The sequence below is a fragment of the Pseudophryne corroboree genome, chromosome 8 (genome assembly GCF_028390025.1).
Source record: "Pseudophryne corroboree isolate aPseCor3 chromosome 8, aPseCor3.hap2, whole genome shotgun sequence".
Taxonomy (NCBI): Eukaryota; Metazoa; Chordata; class Amphibia; order Anura; family Myobatrachidae; genus Pseudophryne; species Pseudophryne corroboree.
Genome location: NC_086451.1, coordinates 108695152 through 108720323, shown reverse-complemented (window position 1 = coordinate 108720323; position 25172 = coordinate 108695152). Strand labels below are relative to the sequence as shown.

The 25172-nt window shown below is 36.9% G+C and overlaps 1 protein-coding gene across 2 annotated transcripts in view; it reads right to left on the bottom strand.

Annotated features, from left to right (window-relative positions):
- Positions 1–24676, bottom strand: part of LHX2 (LIM homeobox 2) — a 46881-nt gene extending 22205 nt beyond the window's left edge. Inside the window, exons 1-3 of one of the 2 annotated variants that reach the window (XM_063936853.1) lie at positions 24455–24676; positions 13742–13944; positions 12156–12535 (exon numbers count right to left, since the gene is read on the bottom strand). In XM_063936853.1, coding sequence (XP_063792923.1) covers positions 12156–12535; positions 13742–13941 — 580 coding nt within the window. In that variant the 5' untranslated portion in view covers positions 13942–13944; positions 24455–24676. Of the gene's footprint in view, positions 1–12155; positions 12536–13741; positions 13945–16258; positions 17133–24454 lie in introns of those variants that run through there. The other variant, XM_063936852.1, reaches the window with a different exon arrangement.
- Positions 24677–25172: the final 496 nt, after the last annotated feature.

Below are 25172 nucleotides of genomic sequence, written 5' to 3'. Positions count from 1 at the left end.
AACTATCAGTGAAGTCTTACCACTTAAATAGAGACTAAGGCTTTCTGCACATAAATTACATGTAGGCCTGAGCAACAAATGGCAGTGGGAGCCCTTTAAGTATTTTTGTCCTTCAGAAAGTAATGGGCCCTACACACTGGGCGATATTACTGAAAGATATGAACAATCTTGTTTATTAATGGACGGGATACCGTTCATATCTTTCAGTGTGGAGGCAGCAACGATGCACGGCCCCGCGCTCGTTCCTCGTTGGTGCCCCGTCGCTTGTGCATGCAGGCCAATATGAACGATCTCGTCCATATTTGCATGCACTGCTATGGAGCCGGGTTACGGGGGAGTGAAGAAACTTCACTCCCCCGTCACCTCCCCCCCGCTGCCGGGTCGCCCATCTGCCGTATCGGCGGTCGGGCAGCTCGGCGGCGGGTCGCGCAGTGTGTAGGGCCCATAACACTTATTTAATCTTGAAAAATAAGATGATAGGATGCTTATGAAGCTGTCAATGTGTATGTTAAAACAAAATCTGATATATGTACTGTATAGATATATCTATCGATAGATAACTAGATTGCTAGATCACGAGATAGATAGATAGATAGATAGATAGATAGATAGATAGATAGATAGATAGATAGATAGATAGATAGATAGACAGACAGACAGACAGACAGACAGACAGACAGATAGTTAGATAGTTAAAGGCCTCTGTTTTATTCTACTTTTCTTACTATAGATCTTATTGCCACCTGTACTGAATGCTTTGTACTTGTTATTACAAGCTTTGGAACATATATATATTCCATGTATAAGTTTGAGAGAGCTTACTTCCTCTCTCTCTCTCTCTCTCTCTCTCTCTCTCTCTCTCTCTCTCTCTCAATATATATGTATAAGGGGACTCCTTCCCCCATACTTTTCTGTCCCTTGCTTATACCATCATCTCCACCCCTTGGCCCACAATTACACCAAACCTTCCGGTTCAACAGCCAACAGAACTTCAGTTGATATTATGACTGCATCTGCAACAATGTTTATATGGCTTGTATTCCATGTTCTGTAATGTTTTCTGCTATCAGTCCTCTGGCTTTTGCATTTTTTCTTGTTTTGTTTGCACTGTTTCTGCTTATGTAAGGCGCTGCGCAACCATGTGGCACCATATAAATAATAAAGGATAATAATTGTGTGTGATCATACATACATACATACATACATACATACATACATACATACATGCATGCATACTTACTTACATACATACATAGATAGATAGATAGATAGATAGATAGATAGATAGATAGATAGATAGATAGATACACCGAGGGCACAATGAAGTAAAGCTCTAAATTATTCCGTGAAAATGTGTATGTGCAATTTTCAAACATGAATTACGGGACCCTCCCATAATTATTTAACTGTAACTAATACAATCCATTCAATTTACGCTGATGTATCTGACTTTTTATTAACCAGATTTCAGTTGATATTGGTTTTGTCCTACATAGCAAGACGGTCCAGAAAATTAAACATGACTCAGGAAATTATTTTAACACTACATCTGCCAAATCAATGATACTGACAGGGTCATTGGATGCCTACATTTCTTTCCTGCAAGGAGTTAAGTTTCTTTTTCTCCCTATTTGGATATTTTGCTGGGAATTACTCTACAGAAAGCATTAGTCCGGTACTTGTATTACAATGAAGCACATTGTACAGCAGACCTCGTTTATCCCTCTTGCCTGAGTGTGTTGAATCTATTCTGGTGGAGGGCTGCAATAGGCTATAAATGTCTTTGGGAAACAACTAGAATTTCTGTGACAAACTTTCTGTAGGACCATATGTAAAAACAGAGATAACCCTTTGTGTTTAGCTGTTGTTTATATAGAGCCCACATAAGTTTGAGCATTTAGAAAAAGCTGAAGACAATTTTGTTGATTTATTATACATTTTGTTTAGATACAAATAATATTATTATTTTTCATTTGACATTAAAGTGCAGTATAAACAGATGAATGCAATGGAAGGCTTACAACGTATTTTATAAGAAGCTGGTAGGCTATAACAGAAGGGAACAGCGAGGAAATACATATTCCTATTCTATTTATCTGCACATTGTAAAACGATTACTGTGTAGGTATATATTATTTGTGTAATTTCCCTTGAAATATAGGTTTATAATTATGTTTACGCAGCTGTATCTTTGTTTTTATAAGATTATTTAGCTTATGTAAGAGAGTGATGCGTGGTTTCGTTTTATGGAGCAAAAGGAGGAGTTATTTAACACATGTAAAACTAATCAAATCTAAACTCAAGTAAAACCAGAGTGTATAATAAGTACTTTTCAATAGAGGGCTTCCTAGAGTTTTATGTATAACCAAAAGTTCATAGTTTGGTAACATTAAACCTATATAAGGAATTTAGATGCACATGAGCACTGCACTGTATATGTATACATTTTAAATAAATGTGTGTGTGTGTGTGTGTGTGTGTGTGTGTGTGTGTGTGTGTGTGTGTGTGTGTGTGTGTGTGTGTGTGTGTGTGTGTGTGTGTGTGTGTGTTATTTATTTATTTATTTTTTATATTATTTATGTATTTATTAATAGTTATTCATACAGTGCACACAATTTCCATTGCACCTTACAGAGAATGTTTGCTCACTTATATTAATCCCTGCCCCAGAGGACTTTGTAATATATGAGATCCCCTATTACACACACATACTCCATGGTTACTTATTCTTTGTCAGAATGAAGGTAACATACTAGCACTTGTGTCATATATAATAATAATAATAATAATAATAATTTTATTTATATAGCGCTCAGTGCTCTTTCTCCAACAGGACTCAATATATATATATATATATATATATATATATATATATATATATAATCCCACATATATCGGCACTCAATAAATCACAAATAAATACCTAGGTGCTGCAGTCCATTCACATATGCAGTGAACATGTAAATCCCAAAGAAAAAAGGACGGCACTCACAGGATTTTTGCAAAGCGTGTATTCTCCAATAATAAATTATCTTTAAGATTCCATCAACGTTTCGGTGTTAGTACACCGTCATCAGGATGCATATAGACAAATGAAGTGACAAACATGTTTGTCACTTCTTTTGTCTATATGCATCCTGATGACGGTGCACTAACACCGAAACGTTGATGGAATCTTAAAGAGAATTTATTATTGGAGAATACACGCTTTGCAAAAATCCTGTGAGTGCCGTCCTTTTTTCTTTGGGATTTTTATATATATATATATATATATAGTAGCAGTAGTACCTGGCACTCCTGGTCCTAAAACTTCAACTTGCCTGGGTGCCCTCCATATCGATGTATGCAGACGTTCAGAAATAAATGGCGTCACTCCAGGTCTTGTAAACATCAAGTTGTGTATTTAGAAAATTAACACAGTGCCAACGTTTCGGGGCCCGTAGCCCCTTTGTCAAGGTGTGTCAAGACCTGGAGTGATGCTATTTATTTCTGAACGTCTATATATATATATATATATATATATATATATATATATATTATGAGTGTGTATAGATAGATACACTGTATGTCTGTGTGTTTATATACACACACACACACATATATATATGTGGTGTGTGTGTGTGTGTGTGTGTGTGTGTGTGTGTGTGTGTGTGTGTGTGTGTGTGTGTGTGTGTGTGTGTGTGTGTGTGTGTGTGTGTGGATAGATAGACAGACAGACAGACAGACAGACAGATAGATAGATAGATAGATAGATAGATAGATAGATAGATAGATAGATAGATAGATACATAGATACATAGATACATAGATACATAGATAGATAGATTTAGATGTATAATATGGTTAAATGGTTGAGATTAAGTTAATATTAAGGTTTTCAGCAATCAGATGGGGGCAATTCATTTAATATCCATTATTATCCAAATACAAATATTAATCCCGGATCTGCACCTTTATTGCAGAACATATTGGGAAAAACAGACACCCAACTGACTTTTCAAACTATTGAATATCCCCCATCATGTCACAATAGTTGGGGGAATTGACAGCTGAGAGCTGAGGGAATTGACTTTAATTGTAAGGGTAGAAAATGTGTGTCTAAAAGTAGGCTACAAAAGAAATGTTTATTGGGTGTAGATTGTATGTAACACCTTGGCCATTTAACTTAAAATAGCTCACATTTTCCAAATACCTCATTTCTATAGGAAGACGTACTAAGTAAAAAAAAAAAAAATCACATGATGTTCACATTAAGGATTAAATAGGAAAACACAAAAGGAAGTTTACAGACTGAAAACTTGCAGAGTCACTCAATTGACATGCCAAGCCATTAAACCTCCATCAAACGTGGCAGAGTTAATTACAAGTCATAGTGTAAGAATGACAGCTTGCCAGCAATGATACTGCATTATGTCTGCCACTGTGGGAACAGATATAATTAACTCATTAAATATCCTCTGATAAGGTCATGCATAATGTATAGGAGTATTTGTGTATAATATTAATATTATGTGAGCAGAGGGAAAAAAGTATCTGGATTCCTTGCAGTGACCTTGAGATGATTTCACTGGAGATGTTGATGTGGAAATGTTTCTGCTGCTGGATCGTGGGTTGCTAGCATTCTGTAACTGGGGTGTTATTATGGAATCACTAAGGTTACTTTTAAATTTGTTCTTATGACTGACCAACATGTTAGTTTGTAAAGTTATCTATGAACAGCTTCTGGGAAGTACAAGATGCTTTTACTTTTTGTTTGTTTTAACATGTATTTGTTGTAATCTTTTTATAAATGGTTTTCAAGATTTTCCAGCGAGTTAATACTATTTGGATCTTCTAACAATTGTATAATATTTTGAGCTATAAAATTGGTAAATGTCTGTTTTACTTAGCATTACGAGTATGTGTGTTGTATGCACTAAATATATAATTAATTTCTTCTTTTATCATTTCAGATTAGTACTTTTGATTAATTTTATCAATATCATCTTTATTTTTTTTCTCTTCTTTTATATCTTATAAAATAAGTTGTACTAGAAAAATAATCATAGCTTGACCAGTATACATGCAGACTTTTCAGTCAAATACTGAAAGTGACTGTAACTAGTCAATGACAACTGGACAGGAAATGTTCACATAGGCAAAGAATTGATAACATTTTAGGCACTGTATTATCTAGAAATTGAAAGCAGAATCTATGAAAATTACAGCATGTGAGTATTACAGTTCCAATAGTATAGAATCATAGGGAATCATTTACTCTCAGCATATTGTATATTGGAGATTTGCAGGTCTGTCTGTGTTTGTTTCTGATGCCCAATATGTTAGGCTATATGTAAAGAAACCTATATTTGTTACATTTCCTCCTAAGCTAATGGGGCATGAAAGTGAACACAAGTCTGTCAATTGGTTAAAAAAATGTAAAAGTTCTGTAAATATTTGTGAAAAGAGTTTGGGGGAAATTTATCAAATCTTGAAGATAGATAAATTGGAGACAAAAAAAAGTACCAGCCATCCAGCTTCAAACTGTCATTTTACAGGCTGTGCTGGAAAAATTACAGAAGCTGATTAGTTGGTACTTTACCTGTCTCCGAGATTTGATAAATCTCCCCTTCGGTGAGTTGTCTGGATGGATATGAATATCTCCTAATTTTTATCTCATGTGATGGATTATGGGAATAATCAATTACAACATGTTATGTGTTGTCAGCACACCAAATTGAAATCTATAACGGAAATATAAATATGAATTAATCATTGGTACTGCACACCTTCCAACATGACCAAATTCAACCAGAGCACAAAGGTGTGTTCCTGATTTTCCCTCAACATTAAGACACTGACAGCAACAGTTTTAGATAATTAGTGGGGTACAGTGGGCATAGCATTGTGAACTTGGCCAGGTGTGGCATTATTCCTCTTGCCAGCCATCCTTGTCTGAACTTAACCTAGCAACTGTGTGCAGTGGCACTTTATGTTAATCAAGCAATGGTGGTCCCATATAGCAGCAGATTGTCAGACTGGCCCTATGGGAAAAGGGGAATGATATGGAGAACAAAATATGCTATTTAGGTCAATGACAAAATTCTGCTTCCATGTAACACCACTGAGATATACTGCAAAGTAATGTTTCTTCGTCCTAAGAAATACTTCCTATAAATGTGACGTAACTTGAAATTCAAATGTCACAAGCAATGTCTATTTCAAACAGCTGATTTTCATAAGCCAGTCTATACTACAATAAATTAACATTTTCTTATCAAGCTCCCATCACTGAGATGAACAAATATCACATAATTGTTGTCAGATCCCAAGCTAGAATAAGAGGAAGAATATTATACCTTCCCAGAGCAAAGGCTAATTCAGTATATGTAACATTGTATGCCATTAATTGCTGTAAACCCTTTCCTGGCAGGTAATTGGGCAACCTTGTAAGGATGAGTGACAGGTTATGTTGGAGAGAAAACATAAAAAAACTATAATCCTTAGCCAGTAAATCTCAAGTACTGTACTTGTATATTTGGTGAATCACTCTCAGGTGTTAAGCTAGGTAGCTAGGTACACACTATCCAGTTATCAGGCCAACCTGGCAGATATTGGGTCAATTGTTTAGTGTAGTCAAGATGCCTTTGAGAGTGATAAAGTACCAGCCTATTAGCCACTACATGGTACAGGCTGTGTTTAAAAAATGACATTTAGGAACTGATTGGTTGGCATATTATTTCTCTCAGCTGTATGTCTATCCAAGGCTTAGTACATCTGCCCCTGTGTACGCTACACCAGGGCCTGGCGGTGTGTCCAAAACATGTAGTGTGAACGGACCTCAACTACATTTCTGCCGGAAGTTGTAGGGAGACACTGAATTGCGAGACGATTTGTGATCAAAGGGATCATTTAAAACTCAACGTTTATTGTGCAGTGTGTATGCTGTACTGTATATTGTCTTTTTCTGGATCGTTTTGATCTGTTAAAACGGGTACCTAGTCCGAATTTTAGAATCATTCAGATGACACATTCTCCAAATATTGAGCAAAAGCCATTGCACAAACCCCACAATAAACCTCTAACAGTGTGGAGTTTTCCATTACAAAACCAATAACCTGTATTACAACAGGTTAACAAGCACCTCCACATTGCCCAACACATAGAATATATGTTTGCACACATACACAGACCTGTTAGATATAGGGAGTTCTGCTGTTAATTACAAAAGTCCTGTTTTAGGGGTCTATTCATGAAGCAGTGAAAAGTGTGGAGATGTGAGACGGTGGAGAAGTTGCCCATGGCGACCAATCAGCTTTGATGTAACATTTATAATTTGCATATTATAAAATTATACAGAGCAGCTGATTGGTTGCCATGGGCAACTTCTCCACTGATTCACTTTTCCACACTTTTCACTGCTTCATGAATAGACCCCTTAGTCAGATCAAAGATCGCATTAAATCTAAGCCATAGCTATAGTATTTAAAGGTCTTCATTATAAACATGAACGCTGATGGTTTTATAGATATTTGAGGTAGACTTTGTTTTTATGCATTGTATATACTACACTTTCTCTTCAAGTTTCGATGTGCGTTGAAAATTTTCCGAGAAATCTAGTCTATCAACCCCCGTGGACATTAAAAATGAAAATAGTAACTGTACGTTCCCAAGATCACCTCTAGGGGGAGCAAGTGAGCTGCAATTCTGGTCATCTAGACAAGCATCACCAGGAAAGCATTTCTACAATTGTCCCTTCAGTGGACTTTAAACAACAGAAGCGAAATCGTCTTCTTCAAACACATCTATAGATAAATAATAAAAATAAAAAGTTTAATCTTTGCAACTGTATGCAACTCTATAGATTATAGAACCGTTCGATAGCCTTGAATACCTGTTAAAAACTATAGTTTACAAAGGGATTTACAATACATTATTTAAAGGTAATATCAAGCAACTATTATTATTATTATTATTATTATTATTATTATTATTATTATTATTGTTGTTGTTGTTGTTGTTGTTGTTGTTGTTGTTGTTGTTCTTATTCTTATTATTCTTATTTTTTTTTTCAATATGTAACACATTTCTGTAGCGCCACACATAGTAAAAGTACAAAACAAGGTAAACAAGGCAACAAAGGAACATTCTACAATTTTGTGGCATTTACAAATATTACTGACATTTGTTATTTAATATAAAGGACAAATCTTGATTTGAAAATTATTATTTAACAGCTAGGCATAAAGATAGTGAACCCCATACTAGGAAACAGTTGTGTAGTCTATTGTGTTTCCCCACTGTGGCTTTGTGACTTTTTTTTTCTCCTAACGGTTGCTTGTGTTTTCACAATATTCACAATATATGACTGTATTTTTCACTACGTTTATAATTATAGTCCCTGTGAGGTTTAAAAAAAAAACCCAGATAATTACAGTGTATCAGGTTTCCGATCTAAATAATCCTGGCGTAATTATAGATATTCAGTGGGAATTTGGATTTAAAAAAAACATATAGCAGGTTTTTTTAATCCCAGTAGATAGCCTTTCTATGTTTAGATATGTTTTCTACAAAAATAAGATAGAATAGATAGATAGATAGATAGATAGACAGACAGACAGACAGACAGACAGACAGACAGATAGATAGATAGATAGATAGATAGATAGATAGATAGATAGATAGATAGATAGATAGATAGATAGTCTTTGCTGTCTACTCTTAATATAAGTAAATGTATTACAACAAATTGTAAGGGATCAGGATGAGGTAGGTGGAATCAGACATTTTTTTAAACATAGTATCATAAAACGTTCTAAAGTTTTGATGTGATTTTGAATTAAAAAAAATAACAGCAATTAATCATAGGGTGACGCTGGAGATTAGGAAGAAATTATGACGTGTGAAGAACTTCTGTTTACATTTTATAATGAATTCTTATCTATAGCCTACATTTGCCATCCATATTATATGTGATAAGGCCTTTAATGAAACCAATGTAATCATCTGCAGTGCGGAACATACCGCCTTGGATGGCCAGTGAGCAGAATGCCCTGTGTGAGAGGAAGGGTCCCACTGCTGAAAGCTTTATAATGTCACCATGGTCTGGGGGACATCAAGACTAAGTAAGATACCTTCATGAGCAAACGCCACCCTGCATTGGATCTGCAAATAATTCTACTGGAAAACCAGTCCCATTAACTACTCAGGACCTCATTTCCTATTACATTAAACCCACTATTGTCTGTAAGAAAAGGGCAGCTCACAATACACAGAAAGAGCTAAACCCACCACAATACAGAGTACACTCACAAAAAAACCGTCTACCATAGTTTCTTTATGTCCCTGGGAATTAAGTCCTCATATAGGCATTCAGCCCCAGTATTCACCCCAAAGACTAAACTCCAGAGGGGACAAATCTTCCCATTCTTAATCGATAATTCCTAAGTAAACAGCAAAAACCGTTGCTCACCCGTCTGCTAAATAATAAAAATGCATACCCAAATAAATCCAACATAACGCTACACTTCACTGGTGATCCACTACTTTTAAGTTGCACTTGAGATTCATAATAAATTAGTTAATTATATATTATTTTGCACTTTGACATTAACTATTCTTACCAAGAGGAAATCCGGAAGCATCCCTCACGTGCGCCCTATTAAATATACAACACTCAGAATATTCACAATCACCTCATTAATTGGTATATTCCTATTATGATGACTAAGGAGGACGGGGGAAGGGGGTGTATTAATATTAAGTCACTTGTTTCCAAGCATATATCCACATTCCAGCTCATAAAGGGTCCCTGCCAGGTTTTACACACCCTTTATTTTCCAGGGGCACTTTAGAGCCCGAATTTTAGAGAAAGACCCGGATGAATGAAAAGAGAAGTTCTAGCACAATGAACAGAGGAAGTATATGCCTAAGTATACAGGTGCTTCTGTGTAGCTGTACCATTGAGTTACTAACCTTAACAAACCCATCAAACTCCCATCCTACACGTGAGGAGGAAGAGAGAGAGAGAGAGAGAGAGAATATAAAAGATTGAGACAAAAATAAATATGAGAGAGAGAGAGAGAGAGTCTTTTTGAAGTGCCAGTTCCCTTCTCAGCTATTTTCTGCTTGTCAAGATCCATCCACATCCAAACTGCCCCAGCTAAATCTTGTAGACCCTGCACAGTTACTGGGGCACAATGGGAACTATTTTTCCGCCTAAACAATGAACAGAGAACTAAATAGGATTAATAGGGATAGTTGTGTGCTATTTTCTGGGATTTTTTTTTCTTTTTTGGTCTTCAATTTGAAATAGTTAATCGTTAACCTCTTTGGTGTCAGCTTGACCAGAAATACAATTCTTGAACGTCTTTGACAGAAGCATATTTGTGACGTTCTAAAATAATGATGCATATTTGCTAAGTAACTATGATAGTAAGAGGCTGATTACTCAGTGCTGGACACAGTGAAAGGTAACATTTTGCAGAATAGTTTCTCTTCCAAATGTTCTTGTTTGTACTCAAGATTATGCCAGGTCTTGTGTCACATCCTGTCACCTAAGGCACCGATGATATATCATAAACGCCTAGTGATTGCAGGTCTTTGTTGAATATACTATATATACTATAAACACCCCCCCCCCCCCAAAAAAAAAAAAAAAATAATAATAATAATAATAATAATAATAATAATAACAATAATAAATATATATGTTTTAATAGTCAAACAACACTAACTTAAATTACTTAATGTAACATATCAGTGATGCCCCTACATTTCAAAATCAGTAGGAATTGTGTAGTAGTAAAGATTCATATTTTAATTTTTTTTCCATTTTTTATATACTAAATAATCTAGTTAAACAGTGAGCACATTTTCACAGCCAGAAGGAATCACAGAACGACGAATCTGATAACACAAATGATAAAACAACACCATAGAAATATAAAGTACTAAAGTATAGAGGGCGATTTGTGCGATAAATGTCCCAACTGAGATTAATACATCTGCTTACGTTTCTGAGCAATTTCCGTTAACTCTTTAGGAGACTGATAAAACATTGCCGCTGTATAATGTTCCAAGACACATCTTTAGAAATGTAAATGTTCCATAATTCTTATTATTTATATTTATTCCATCCCTTTTAGCAGAAAACACATTGTTCTCCTACATGTACATGTAAATAAAATGCGTTATATTTTGTAACCGACATATAGAATAGTAGCATTATTAAGCACAGAATGTCTTACAAAGGGCTGTTAGGAATTACAGAACAGCTCTCCGGGCTCCCCCCTCTGAAATAAGCTGCATGCCCCTTTATGAGGTGCAGCTAGGTGATCTATAAAGCAGACACTAGAATTGTGTTACTGATGGTAATTATTAAAACAAATACTGTCAGGAAAGCCGCAATCACAGCCTATTCCTGTTATTTATGGAATGCTTCTGTGCTGCCTGTAACCTGATGCAGGAGCGGCACTGCTCGCTTATATGAGCTTTGTGCAAATCACATCTGATTAACAAACACTCCACTCAGAGCTGTCACCTGGCACACCTGTTTAACCCCTTCCTTGCCGGGCAGACCACCGCCTGCCGCCCCTGCCATAGGATATGGGTTCATTGTAAAATAATAATAATAATAATAATAATAATAATAACATAAAGAGCACATCGTATAGTAAGATTGAATAGAAGAGAATATGTATTATATAAATGTGTGTGTGTGTGTGTGTGTGTGTGTGTGTGTGTGTGTGTGTGTGTGTGTGTGTGTGTGTGTATCTATATAGATATAGAAATAGCTCTCGATAGATAGATAGATAGATAGATAGATAGATAGATAGAGAGAGAGAGAGAGAGAGAGAGAGAGATATAGATATATAAAGACACACGTATTATAAGCACATATTTGACTGCAATGGGCCTGAGCAATAAGATCAGATCCATCATGAAGCTTCTTTCTTCATCTACCTGATTGCAATTCTCAGCATTTATACCTGAAGTGAAGAAAAAAAAAAGCTAAGATCCTGGCTGCTGCAATTACCAGCTTGACGGCTCTTGATGCAAATAATTATACCCAGCTAGGCTATTATTATCAGTTGAGATTTAATAAATGGAAGCTGTTTTGTGTAATGAAGAAGAAAACAACGCATTAGGAATGAATGAGCGTGTTGGCTGCTTACCTGCATTGTAGGCTGCCAGATCTGCCCCAGGACCCGGGCTCTTCCTCTTCCTAGGCCTTCCTTTCTGCACAGTCCCCACACCGTTGTAATAAGGCAGCCCTAAGGAAGCAGCCCCCGACCCCAGTCCTGAGCCCTTCCCTGATGTCACATCCGAGTGATTGAAATGGACTTGGTATTCTCCCTGTATCAAAGTCTCAAAGTGGAGCCTGCAGTAGACCAAGTTGTCCTTCATCCCAAAATGGTCCCCAGTGGTCAACATTTTGTTGCATGTGTTACAGGTGAAGCAGTTGAGGTGATATACTAAGTCTCTGGCCCTCATTACCATCTCAGAAGCAGAGATCCCCAAATGGCATCTGGCACATCTCTGGACTGAAAACCTCCTGGAAATGTAGAGCAAGTTCACAGTTAGTCAATTTACCAATTTACTAAGGACGCGATAACTTTCACCCTCAAACTACTTCTCCATATTATTTTTATGTGTTTATGGAAATGTCCTTTCTAATCCTAATCATTTTCACTCTTACAAATCGTGTCTTATATATATATTATTATAGAGTCATTGTGGTTAATGGTCGGTTTATGGCGGTAGCTCTCAAGGTCAAACTTCACATAAACAGTAATTCATAATAAAGTATCGTGATATCAGACAGGATCCCTCCATCCTTGATGTATCTGTTATTATGTGAAAGGGATTTGCTGAATATGTACTATACAATAAAAAATAACCTTTATCAATTGTCTCCTTGTTTTTTCTTTAGTATAGATATCAATTAATGTAGACGAAAATGTATTGTTATCTAAATAGGTCTGTTTATCCCGTTATTTGCAAAGATGAAGCGATAAATATAAAATCAAATGAAAAAAAACCAGCATCACCATTCTTAATTAACCCCACATCTACCTCTTAGAACTGCCTGCAAAATATTATTAAATATCCCAGGGAAACCTCAGTCCCTTTTGATTATAGGGTATATATCAACTTTTTAAAATATATAAATAAAAATATTAACAAAAAATATGTTAAGCTTGTGTGAAAATCAAAAAAGTTTTTAGTTTATTGGCCCTATAGTGGAAATATTGTTTTAAGGTTTTACGGTGTGGAATAGTAGTGGCTTTGCAGGCTTTTGGTCTGATGTATTATTATAACAGAAACCGATATATTATCACAACCTGGTGCAATTTACCATTTTACAAGTTGTTGTTTTTAATATTGTAATGGTGAAGGCTCGTATTTTAAAATTAGTTAAAATAACTTCGTGGCATCGGTAAAATCGCCTGCTTTTTAAAATGCCTTTTTTTCTCATAGGATTTTTTTTTCTTTCCAACCAATTGTTTGTACAATACTGGGAATAAATGTGCTGTGCCTTTCTAATCCAATTTTAACATGATCAATTTGTTTTGACTCTGATCAACCACTATAACTTTACTAATCTCTAGCCACCATGGGACTGGGGTACAAAAATCCTATTTAGTACCAATCCATTTACAAAATTTTGCTTCAAAACTTCGTTGATAAAGAATTATAAATGTTGCAGTTTACCAATAATGTGTGTGGCATGGTATGGGGCGGGGGCACTGGCTGGTACCTGTAATAGTCCTCTTTGCAATAGATGCTGCCGTCTTTACTGAAACAGGTAAGTTCAGACTCCAGGTTTAATTTACATTCACAGCACTTCAGGCACCGCATGTGCCACTGCTTGTCCACTGCCAGGAGGTAATACCGGTCCGAGATTTTACCTCCACAGCCGGCACACAGAGCGGCCCTGTCACTGCTGATGGAGGGCATCGTCTGGAGGGGGAGATAGATAAATCATCAGCATAAACCGTACCTCTATATACAGATTTATCATCTGTAACCCTAGGATCTTGCAATCGAAATAAAATATGTTGCAACACATAGTAAAGCAAATAAATAAATATATATATATATATATATATATATATATATATACATACACACACACACACACACACACACTCCTAGAAGCTGAAACAAATAACAACAACAACAATAATAATAATAATAATAATAATAATAAATTACTGTAAATGCTTTACTTAAATAAGTGCTATATATATATATATATATATATATATATATATATATATATAGCACTTATATATATATACATATATATATACACATACATACATACATACATACATACATACATACACACACGTATACACACAAACATATACATAGTGTTAGAGACGTGGGAAGAATCGTTGCATCTAGTGAAGAAATACTATATTTTGTGTCACGTTTTTGACATGTTCTTTTATGATAAGGTGAAGACAGTTTGCATTGAAAATAATTATTATTTTGGATTCTGTATCTTGGCTTCTACAGATTATAAAAATACTAATGCTGTAATATAGAAGAACTCAGACATTTAACTGATGTATAAGTAGTATGGAATAAATTGTGATTGAAATATTATAAAACAACAGTAGAGATTCAAGGTTATGCTTAAAAGGTGATCTGGCCTTGTTTTCTTACCACATTAATTTATTGTAAAAGTAAAAGCTAAGTATAATATGTATTTCTCTGGTTACAATTAGGCCTTATTGTCTGTACACGACATGTTACTAATTCATACTCATTAATCCTACACAATTTACATTACGAGTGTGTCTACTAAGAACCGAACTCAACATAAATTGAAGGTATTGTAGATATATAATAAATACCTAGATAAAAGGTACAGACAGTGAAAGTCGCTGTAGATGGAGATGGCTAATCGTCTAATGGCATAAAACGCTGATTTACTGTACTTGCACCAGATCTGGGCGCATTTAAGTAATTCTATCATTTTTAAATCAGTCTTAAAGTCTCAGAAAACGTGCTCAAAACGCATCCTCTGTGCATGCAAACGAGTAATAAAATAATGTCATGTTAATAGAGTACACAGTACAAACAGTCTGTGCATAATATCTTGTAAATTGTATAATGAACAATTAACATTGCATTTCTGAGTGCAGATTGTTAGTGCAAAGTTAGGTGGCATGCTTTTTTGTTTCAAATATGGAAAAATACATTTTTTTAAATAAAAAAATATATATTTAATCAATATTACGGATAGTTTTCACCTCCTGAAAAGCAAATTGCTTCATCAAGGCATACATATTTTGATGTATTTGTGTGAGAGATTGCCAACTCTACTATCTACACATGAGAAATAGAATACATAAATGTAGATAGATAGATAGATAGATAGATAGATAGATAGATAGATAGATAGATGATTGATAGCTAGATAGATAGATAGATAGATAGATAGATAGATAGAGAGAAAAATAAAGCACTACAGTATATAAATAATGCAAGAATAGTCTCTAAACTCAAACATGTCTATATCTGTATGTACAAAACTTTTCATCTTTATTTTCTGTTTAAATTGAGTGTGTTTATATATGTAACTAGTCCAGAAATTTTGGCAAGTTCTGGATTTATGCTCTAAAATAAAAAGGACGAATATGACACTTAAATAATAGATTTCGGTGTATAATAAAATCTTGCAGAGATGAATATGTCAATTGTTACATAGCTTTCAAGTTTTGCTTTATTTTCAATTTAAAGTTATTTTTTCAATTAAAAAGGAATGTTTTTCATAAATGACTATAGTTTAAATGTATACATATGACTTAGAAAAATGCAGTGTAGTTTTATGATATGTGATAAATGTTTGCGCCGTATCTGAATGAATCCTAGATGACTGCTGACTTCAGCTGTAGGGGTGTGGATCCAGTACTACAATATCACATGCACTTTTGAAATGAAAAGTAATTGGCAATGAGAATATAGGTACAAATGTGCCATTGCAAATTCAACACAATGCTTGAGTATCATTGTGGTATTATACTTCTTTTACAAGTGCATGAGCAATAAATGATACACTGTGCAATTACAAAGACACATAAACACTGGGACCACAATATAAACACATATAAGAACAGTTGTTGTTATTATTATTATTATAGCGTTGCTTTCGTTTGCTTGCTCTTTGTTTTTTTGTCACAGATAATTGTTATGTTATAATATTGCACCCTTCAGCCCTGGGCCTTGCCGCCCGGTACATCAGCCCACTGCCCCTGCATACCGTCTCAGTCTCCCCTCTGTCTATGGCAGAGCTGATGGCTGAAGCTTCAGTTTTGGTTCTTCTGTCCATCTCGTCGATGACCCCATGCATCTCCCCCCCGGACAGGCTGTGGAACAGCATCTCTGGTGCGTGGAAGGAGCACGCGTGGGAATCTTTGCAGATGCTGCGATAGCTAGGTCCCACTTCCATAAACTGGAGTCCTAAGCCATGCATTGAGTGTCCACCCAGCGGAGAGGCTGCTTCCCTGGGCTTGTCCTTGTCCAGGGGATGAGACCACAGGTGACAAAAATCAAAAACAAGTCAGAGTACCAGGCTGTCCTGTTTGAGGAATGGCATGTGCTGTGCCCAGGGATCAGATTTCTAACTTAGAGGACATGTCGGCATATCCTCAGGTGGTATTTGGGGCTGCAGGAGATCTCAGGCACTCACAGGCAGGACTGTACTATCTGTGGAGAGGTTTAATCACTATGCGGATTGTACACATGAAAGAAGCAATTAGGCACCTAGGCCCTCTCCATAGCTGGGATGTAGAAGGGACAGGATCTTTCCATCTGCAGAATTGTTGGCGACTCTCTCCAGAAAGGAGCGAAAGTTAATGATGAGGATGAAGGTTTCGCTGTCAGTCAGGCAGAAGGGAGCAGAAACGAAACTAATTTATTAATCACAAAATCACAGCTACATCAATCACCCCCCAAATAAACTTGAAGATGGTTTGGGTCCTGCAGATCTTCTATGGACCGTTGTTGTGCTAAGTTTCCTGCTCCTGCAGGCAGGGCTGTGTGTGAGTAATGGGGGAGGAGGGTCTTCTGCATGGACTTGGTGTAATCCCTTAAAGTGAGAAGCTCTGCTCTTTATTCCTGCTCTGCAATCCTGTGTGCAGTCAGCACTGCACCTTTTCTACAGGGCCCCTGACGTCAGCCCTAGCTGGCTCCTCATTGGCTGCAGCCTGCCACTGGCTGCTTATTATAGAACGCTGGCCATTGTGGTTGGGAAGGGGGGGAATTGGGGGGGGGGGGGGGGGAGGCAGAGCACTTTGCTGGCAGTGGAGGGTCTTCACTACTATCCCTCGTTTAAAAAATGCCACCCTGTTCCCTCATGCCTCAAGAGATCTGGGCAGGGCATAATTGGGGACTTGCCTCTTACATCCTTATAGCAATCGTAAATTATCCATCCTCTGCGAGTGTAACGTTGCAAGGAGGTGCAAACAGGATACACAATATCTTGCAACAAGCAACTTTACATTTATTAGATCACAGGCTTACAAGATACGGTTTGTGTTTACCTGCACTCGTTTTTGGTTTGTATATATATATATATATATATATATATATATATATATATATTAAAATGAAGGAAACTGAAAGCATTTTGTTCATTTTTGTTCTAATTGTATTACAAAGATAAACGTTATTGAATAATATCTAAATGAGAAGTGTTTATTATTTTATCTTAAATATCTGCAAAAAGACTCTATGTAAAAATCTTAAAGACAAGAAAATTGCTCCGTTATCTTCTATCTCTTTCAGTATCGACAAGAATACATGAAGTCTATTTTCTAATACAAAGGCGTTTTGGAAATGTGGATGGAATGCAAAAATCAAGGGGGGGAAAAGGAGGGGGAAAAACGTGGAAAATCTTTAACTCATGCAGCATCGTAGGCTTCCTTAGCAGTACACGTTAGTCCCCAGCCAACTTCCTGGCGGTGCAAGGGTTAACAGATGATAAAGATTTGGTGATTGGGAGGCAAAATATTTAGAGTAACAATTTCTGTTCCCAAACGCTGATGACTGGGTAGAGAATGCGGTGTCACATACTACATACTGTATTTACAGGAGGGAACCCCCCATTCTACACCCCCCACTCACATGCCCCATCCACCCGGTGCATCGTCTGTATTATTTATACATGAAATGGATCCAATGATCTGACAACACAGAACACATCTCCAAGGCTGATAACGATCCGCGGATACATTATATCAGCACAAACACCAATAAATGTCAGGAACATATTATACATGAGGTGCCCTCTCATAGTCATTACATTTGAATAATATTTGCTGTGAAAACAGCTAGTTAAATACAGACCTTCATAATAATGACAAATAAAGCGCCTGATTTTTCATTTGAATTTAAATACTTTCCCTAAAATCACATTATATTAAAACAGCACAATGTTATATCGGGGCATAAATATGCCAGACTGGGCTAACAACGTAGGCCATTGCTAATATAGGATATTAAACCATCAGTGACCTAAAGTAGTGTTGCTATTATATATATATATATATATATATATATATATATATGTCTAATCATATATATATATGTGTGTGTGTGTGTGTGTGTATGTATATATATATATACATATATATACATATATGTGTGTGTGTGTGTGTGTGTGTGTGTGTGTGTGTGTGTGTACATATATATATATATATATATATATATATATATATATATATATATATAGTGAGTGCAGAACTGCTAGTGTATTATCGTGTGGATTTTTCCTTATAAACACAAGGACCTTTCAGAATTTATAAGTAGCTGGCCTAATCTGGCGCCTGTGGGATCTGCTCAGACCGACCCACCAGTGCAGGGCAGCCCCCTGTATAGAGTAGCAAAGGGTATTTGTTCTGCAGGCTTTATGATTTGGTCTAAAGGAAATAGATGTTTTAACCCCTGTTCTCCTGGTGCTAGAACCATGGCACAGCATGATGTTGTGAGAAGACTACCTGTGCCCGTGTGCAACTAAGAACACCTATATATCAATAGTAGTGTAATAAATCAGTGTTTGTATAAAAATAAAACAAAAAAAGAATGAAAGAGTATCATTTAATTGGATCCCTACTTACTACAAAGAAAGCACTCTGATGGGAGCTGTAGTTTGTCAGTTAACAGAAAAAAATATTTAAGGAACTTTGGTAGAATGTCTTGTAAAAAAAAAAAGTAAACAGAAATGTCGGTTGTCAAAAAGAATTATCCTTGCGATAATCAGTTGAAGGAAATGTGTTAGGAATTCATATTTAATATCTATGACTAATAGATAGACTTTCCAGCCCTGTTTGAATGGTTAGTGGTTGATGAAGTGCTCAGACCCACTCTCTTGGGTTATATGAATGTTATATGAATGTTGCTTAGGATAAAAAAAAGTATTAGGCTGCTATCTCATGCCCAGTTCCTGCAAGGAGCACCGGGCTGTGATGTGAGTGGGGCTCAGAGATCTGGTCCCACTACCTCTTATTTGGCATTTAAATGACAGGTGAACAAATCATAGAGGCCGAGACTTCCCAGCCAACGCCTCTGTATAGTAATCAGCTCCAGTATACCATCTGCCAACTACCAGGAGCTCAGAGCCTGTACCAGCTCCCAACCCAACTAGTGTGACTAAAGCCCAACAAAGGAAGCTTGCAGAAGGCATAGGACTGGGTGGTGTGGACAAATTGCTGGGAGCTTAATACAGCTTCCACACCAGCACCAGCTAAGCTCTACATGTATCATGTCTAACAGGACAATGTCAATGATGCTGTAGTGTTGGGGTGCCAAGGTAAGTAAAGAGTTAATGAGTGGAGTCAGTGGGAAGACGTGAGTGTAGGGAGGAGGAGGACGACGGTGTGATTGATCTGTCATATGTTTCCCAAGTCTCATACGGTCATTAAGACTTAATATATAGCAGAGCATACAATAAACCAGGAATTAAAACATGGTTGTAGCTTCAGGCACCCTGCACATTGTCTGCTAGGGTGTTATGTCTTCATAGATCAGTGACTGACACTTTGTAATTAATCATTTTACTCACATGGAAATGTGGCCTAATCCATTCACTCTGTGCAGTGTTATAACAAGCGGCAGATCACTGTTCTATCTACAAGGCTGCAAGACAATGATGTATATAGAGCAAACAGAAGTGGTGGTGGGATGTGGCGCAGTGACCTAATGCTTTGTGTTCATGCTAACTGAATTGTTTATGCTTTGTGTCTCTGTTCTTTACTTTCCAGGCATTGATCTGGTGTTAATACATGAGGCACTTTGCTTTTTGACAGCAAGATCAGATCTACAGCTCCTTGGGCCCGTTGAGGATACCTGTGCACAGCTTAGATTTACCAGGGAAATAACCCTTCATTCATATTACACCCACGCCTTGCCTTTCTTCCATTGGGCATGTAGGCAATAAAAGGGAAACAAAACCGTATTAATAATTTTTAGAAATGGTTAGTAAAGTGTTTATTATGTACAGTCTCCCTGTGTGACTCTAGTTACACAATTTTCTGCTTCACACAAATGCTAACTGTATCACCTGACAGGGTATATATGAGATAATATTCGGAAGAGATGAGAATAAACACAAAAGTGGGACCTAAATTAATTGCAAAGAACAACCATTATGTCAAAGTCTCAGTGAGGTTGGTACGTATCTTTATTATAGCAGTAGGTAATAGGTGAAATATTATATTGGTAAAATGACTATCCACAGATCTAATAACACTGGAATGATTTCAAAACCGCTTTGGAGACAAAAGTAAATTATACGACTTGGTTGAGAACCCCAGATGGTAAAGCAATGTTAGTAATGCACCTGATACAGCATCCTTTACTGACAGGTCGCCCATAATGTACTTGGTGCTGACCTAAATAGCGGTCCCTCATTTGATAATAGAATGAAGATTAAATTCACAGAAATAACTCAAGAAATCTTTATCTTTTCACATATTATGTGAAATGCTATTTGCTGCAAATCCACATTAACAATGATATTAATCATTCATATTAACTCTTCATAGCCCAGGTAAATCACTGTCATATGCTTTAGTGCGTACTGTACAAGGATTGGTGGGAAACAGTCAGAAGGGAGTGGGAGGGCGCAGTGCCGAAACCTAAACATTTGATACTTCAATGGACAAGTTTTATTCTACAAAACTAATAACTCCATGTATTCCGCGTGTGTGTGTGTGTGTGTGTGTGTGTGTGTGTGTGTGTGTGTGTGTGTGTGTGTGTGTGTGTGTGTGTATATATATCTGTATATATATCTGTATATAGATATATATACTTGGCACTGATATCAAAAGGGTTAGAAAATGTGATACCGACGCCTTCTAAAATAATATATACAACAAAATAATTATAGAAATTGGAAATTGACTAGTAACTGTAACTTATTTGGGTACATTGTGACTAAAAATGTGTCGCATGGAAAAGAAAGAACGTTGTTATCACTTTAAACAAATTCATACTAGTAGTAATAGTAGTAGTAGCATTTTTATTGGAAAAAAATAATCATTTAAATACTCATTTAAATGCGCCAACATATTCCGCAGCGCTAATTTTGATAACAGCAATTCCAGCTGACCTTACCAAGATAGGTCACAGAGAATAACATAAAAAAGTAGATACAAATAAAAAAGAACAACATATTAAAGCCGCTAGAGATAAGAGAATGCTTGTCAGCTCCTATGGCAGTGCATGTCGGTATCACAGCACGTGATAGATAGATAGATAGATAGATAGATAGATAGATAGATAGATAGATAGATAGATAGATAGATAGATAGATAGATAGATAGATAGATAGATAGATAGGAAGCAGTGCAGATCCAGGGATGTAGATAAGCTTGGGGCATCCTCCCATCCACTCACTGGGAAGTAGATCATCTCTATCAGACTACATTCCCTGACATAGGGAGCTCCAGCCTCTGCAACCATTGAAGGCGAGCAGTTTGGGTTTTATAGCTGTATATAGGGGGAGGGGGTCCGTCTGCTCGGAATCTGTCTACAGTTGATTTTTTTTTTTTTTTTCCTTTTAGAGAGAAGTGTTGCTGAAAACCTTAAAACATCCGCATTCTTTTTTACAACAGTATCCAATTACTGTGCAGGCAAAGCAATGCTAGGAAACTTGCAGGCAGCCAGGGAGATGTTGGATTAATTGTCATAGCCCCACTTAGCACGTTTCAGTCCTACTACCATTGGAACAACATAACCCTCCCTTCCCTCTACTTTTTTTTTTTTTTATTCCTGTTCTGTAGGTGTCCCACGGAAAAGGTCCTGGACAGATCACACAGCATTCAATCGCCGAGACTCCAGCCAGACACCTGGAAGCGTCTATGGTGACTTTCTGCCGGGTTCTCGGGACTGCAAATCACAGTGACAATGGGAATAGCTGCTTAATGTGCAGACATTACCTTCCAGCTAACAACCGCTTCTATGGGCTGTTCATTATAATGCTTTATTTTATAGGAAACAATGCTTTAACCGCTATACATAATCTGCAGCGATAAAACATTAGATACTCACCGCTTTAGGATTCACCTCTAGTGCTATTTCAGAAACGCAATTCTCCGGTGCTACATACATAGTATACATTCCACCACCAGAAATACTACAGAGCCTCTATCTATCTATCTATCTATCTATCTATCTATCTATCTATCTATCTATCTATCTACTTATCTATTGCTCTATCACCGTCACCAAAATGAGGCTGCCCAATATTGTTTGATATATATATATATATATATATATATATATATATACATGATGAATTTGTGTGTATATATAAATATATATATATATCGCTCTCTCTCTCTCTCTCTCTCTCTATATATATATATATATATATATATATATATGTATGATACGTGTGTGTATGGATGGATGTACAGTATACATGTATGTATATTACAGACTGTTCCTCGCCATCACCTACACTCGGTTTATAGTACATGTATTAATTATTTATTTATTTATTTATTTATTTATTTATTTATTTATTTAAATAACTATCTTTAGCTATTTACTCGGGTCTTTAGTCATTACCAGGACAAAAACAAGTATGCTGTATATAGACAGCGAGATAGATAGATAGATAGATAGATAGATAGATAGATAGATAGATAGATAGATAGAATGTACTGTTTCTGTATTTATAGGTTAGTCTTGAACTCACTTGCTCACGTCTCACGACCTAGTTATCTAGGAACTATATACTCAGCGAAAAATCGCATAACATAGATTTATATGGCTCAAACAGAAGCTTATGCAAAACGTCCCTATATCCGAGGCTGAGGTGTACTATACACACATCCCCAATTCGGGATTGTTTGTGTTGTGCTGGCAATAATTAGACAGGTATGTGTGTAATGAGCACACAGTGACTGGCCAGGGTCACAGGCAGCTGATGTATTATACAGGCAGAAGGGAAGACGGTTTATACATTATGATGCAAATGGCAGAAATATATATACCTTCGTCACCTTTGAATTTCAATACCCCCATATATGTGCCCCTAATCGCTCAAATTAAAGCCTGAAATCTCCCCAGCATCTGTTGGATCACAGGCTGCCTTTCTGGGGAGAACCATTTTCATATGATGATATTGTAATATGATCTGCAATGACAGAATGCATGACAGTTGTCCCACAATACATGGCAAGTCAGTCAAAGGACAGGAGCGACATTTGGATAATTAGCATCCATTGGGTAGTCAATCAGGCGAGGAGGACAAGCTGAAAAAACCCCACAGAGGAGTTGGAAACAAAAGGTGCCCAGCTAGCACGGGATTAACTGCTCCAAACCGATCTAAATGCTTTTGTACCCACTGGTCTGGGGGCTCCTAGGTTGGCCCCTCTCCCCTGCATACTCCCAGGGATCCCACTGAGGTAGCACCAGGGTTAAATCTCCTTTTATCCACCTCCTCTATGGAGAACCCTAAACACACAGCATAACAACACCACCAAAGCTATATTATCTGTTTATTAAACACCATGGAAGTTTATTTTTTCCCGCATCTTAACAAATAATGAGCATCAGAAAGGGTGAATCTCTATCCCTGGTGCTAGAGATTAATTTCATTACAAGCTTATTTAGCCTCATGCAATAAATTAGCAGCACTCAGAATTCTACTAAACACTCCAATAATAGGCTCTCGGGGAGAAATTAATACGACACAGAGACTTTATGGCCAGATATAATACTTAGTAACTAGGATTAAAAACATGGTGTTATAAATACGACAGAAGAGGATAAGGGCTCCTCCGGATTAATCCAGGCATAATAGGTCCCCATCCATAGATGAAGCACTGTGAGTAGGGCGCTGAGGGACCAGCTCACCCCCTCCCCCCCTCCCCCCCCCCCCCCCCCCCCCCCCCCCCCCCACACACCCCACCGCCACCAATAGTGCAAGAGATGAGCGAGTTCTTACCTTGCTGGTCCAAACAGTATGGGGAGTGCAGACCTGCAGGATTCTGTGTGCTGTACTCTGGGTGGGGTATATTCATCTATATGCATATGTACAGTAAAATAGACAAAAAGGAGTATGTGTCTATAAATCAGCCCTATTCTCTTCTGCATGGTACAGTCTGCAGAAAAGAGCAAATATCTCCACTTAGCTGTGATATATGGCTGACAGATTATGGGTTGACGCAGAGACGTATAGGATGATGCCACCCTGAGAGTTTGTGGTGGCAGGATCCCATGGGTACTTTTCTGCTGTCCTCTGCAGCACAGTGTATACTTCACGTGTGTGTGTGTGTGTGTGTGTGTGTGTGTGTGTGTGTGTGTGTGTGTGTGTGTGTGTGTGTGTATATATTTATATATATATATATATATATATATATATATATATATATCAGTACAATAAGAACAAACACCAGGATAAGAACAACGCTCCTTTTAAAGTGTTCGTAGGACAGTCCAACATCGCCTCCCATTTCATTACAATTAAAGTCGAATTTAATGACTGTTAGAATCCCTCAATACATTAGATGTACCTGAGTTTATGGTGAAACAGTCCAGAGAATTCCATCGTTTAATGTTATTTCAGTGACTCATGTTACCCCCACAAGTGAGGTGTGAGGCACAAGCCTCTGTTATGTTTAAAGCAGATTAACCCTTATCCTGCTGCAGACCAGGGGATAGAG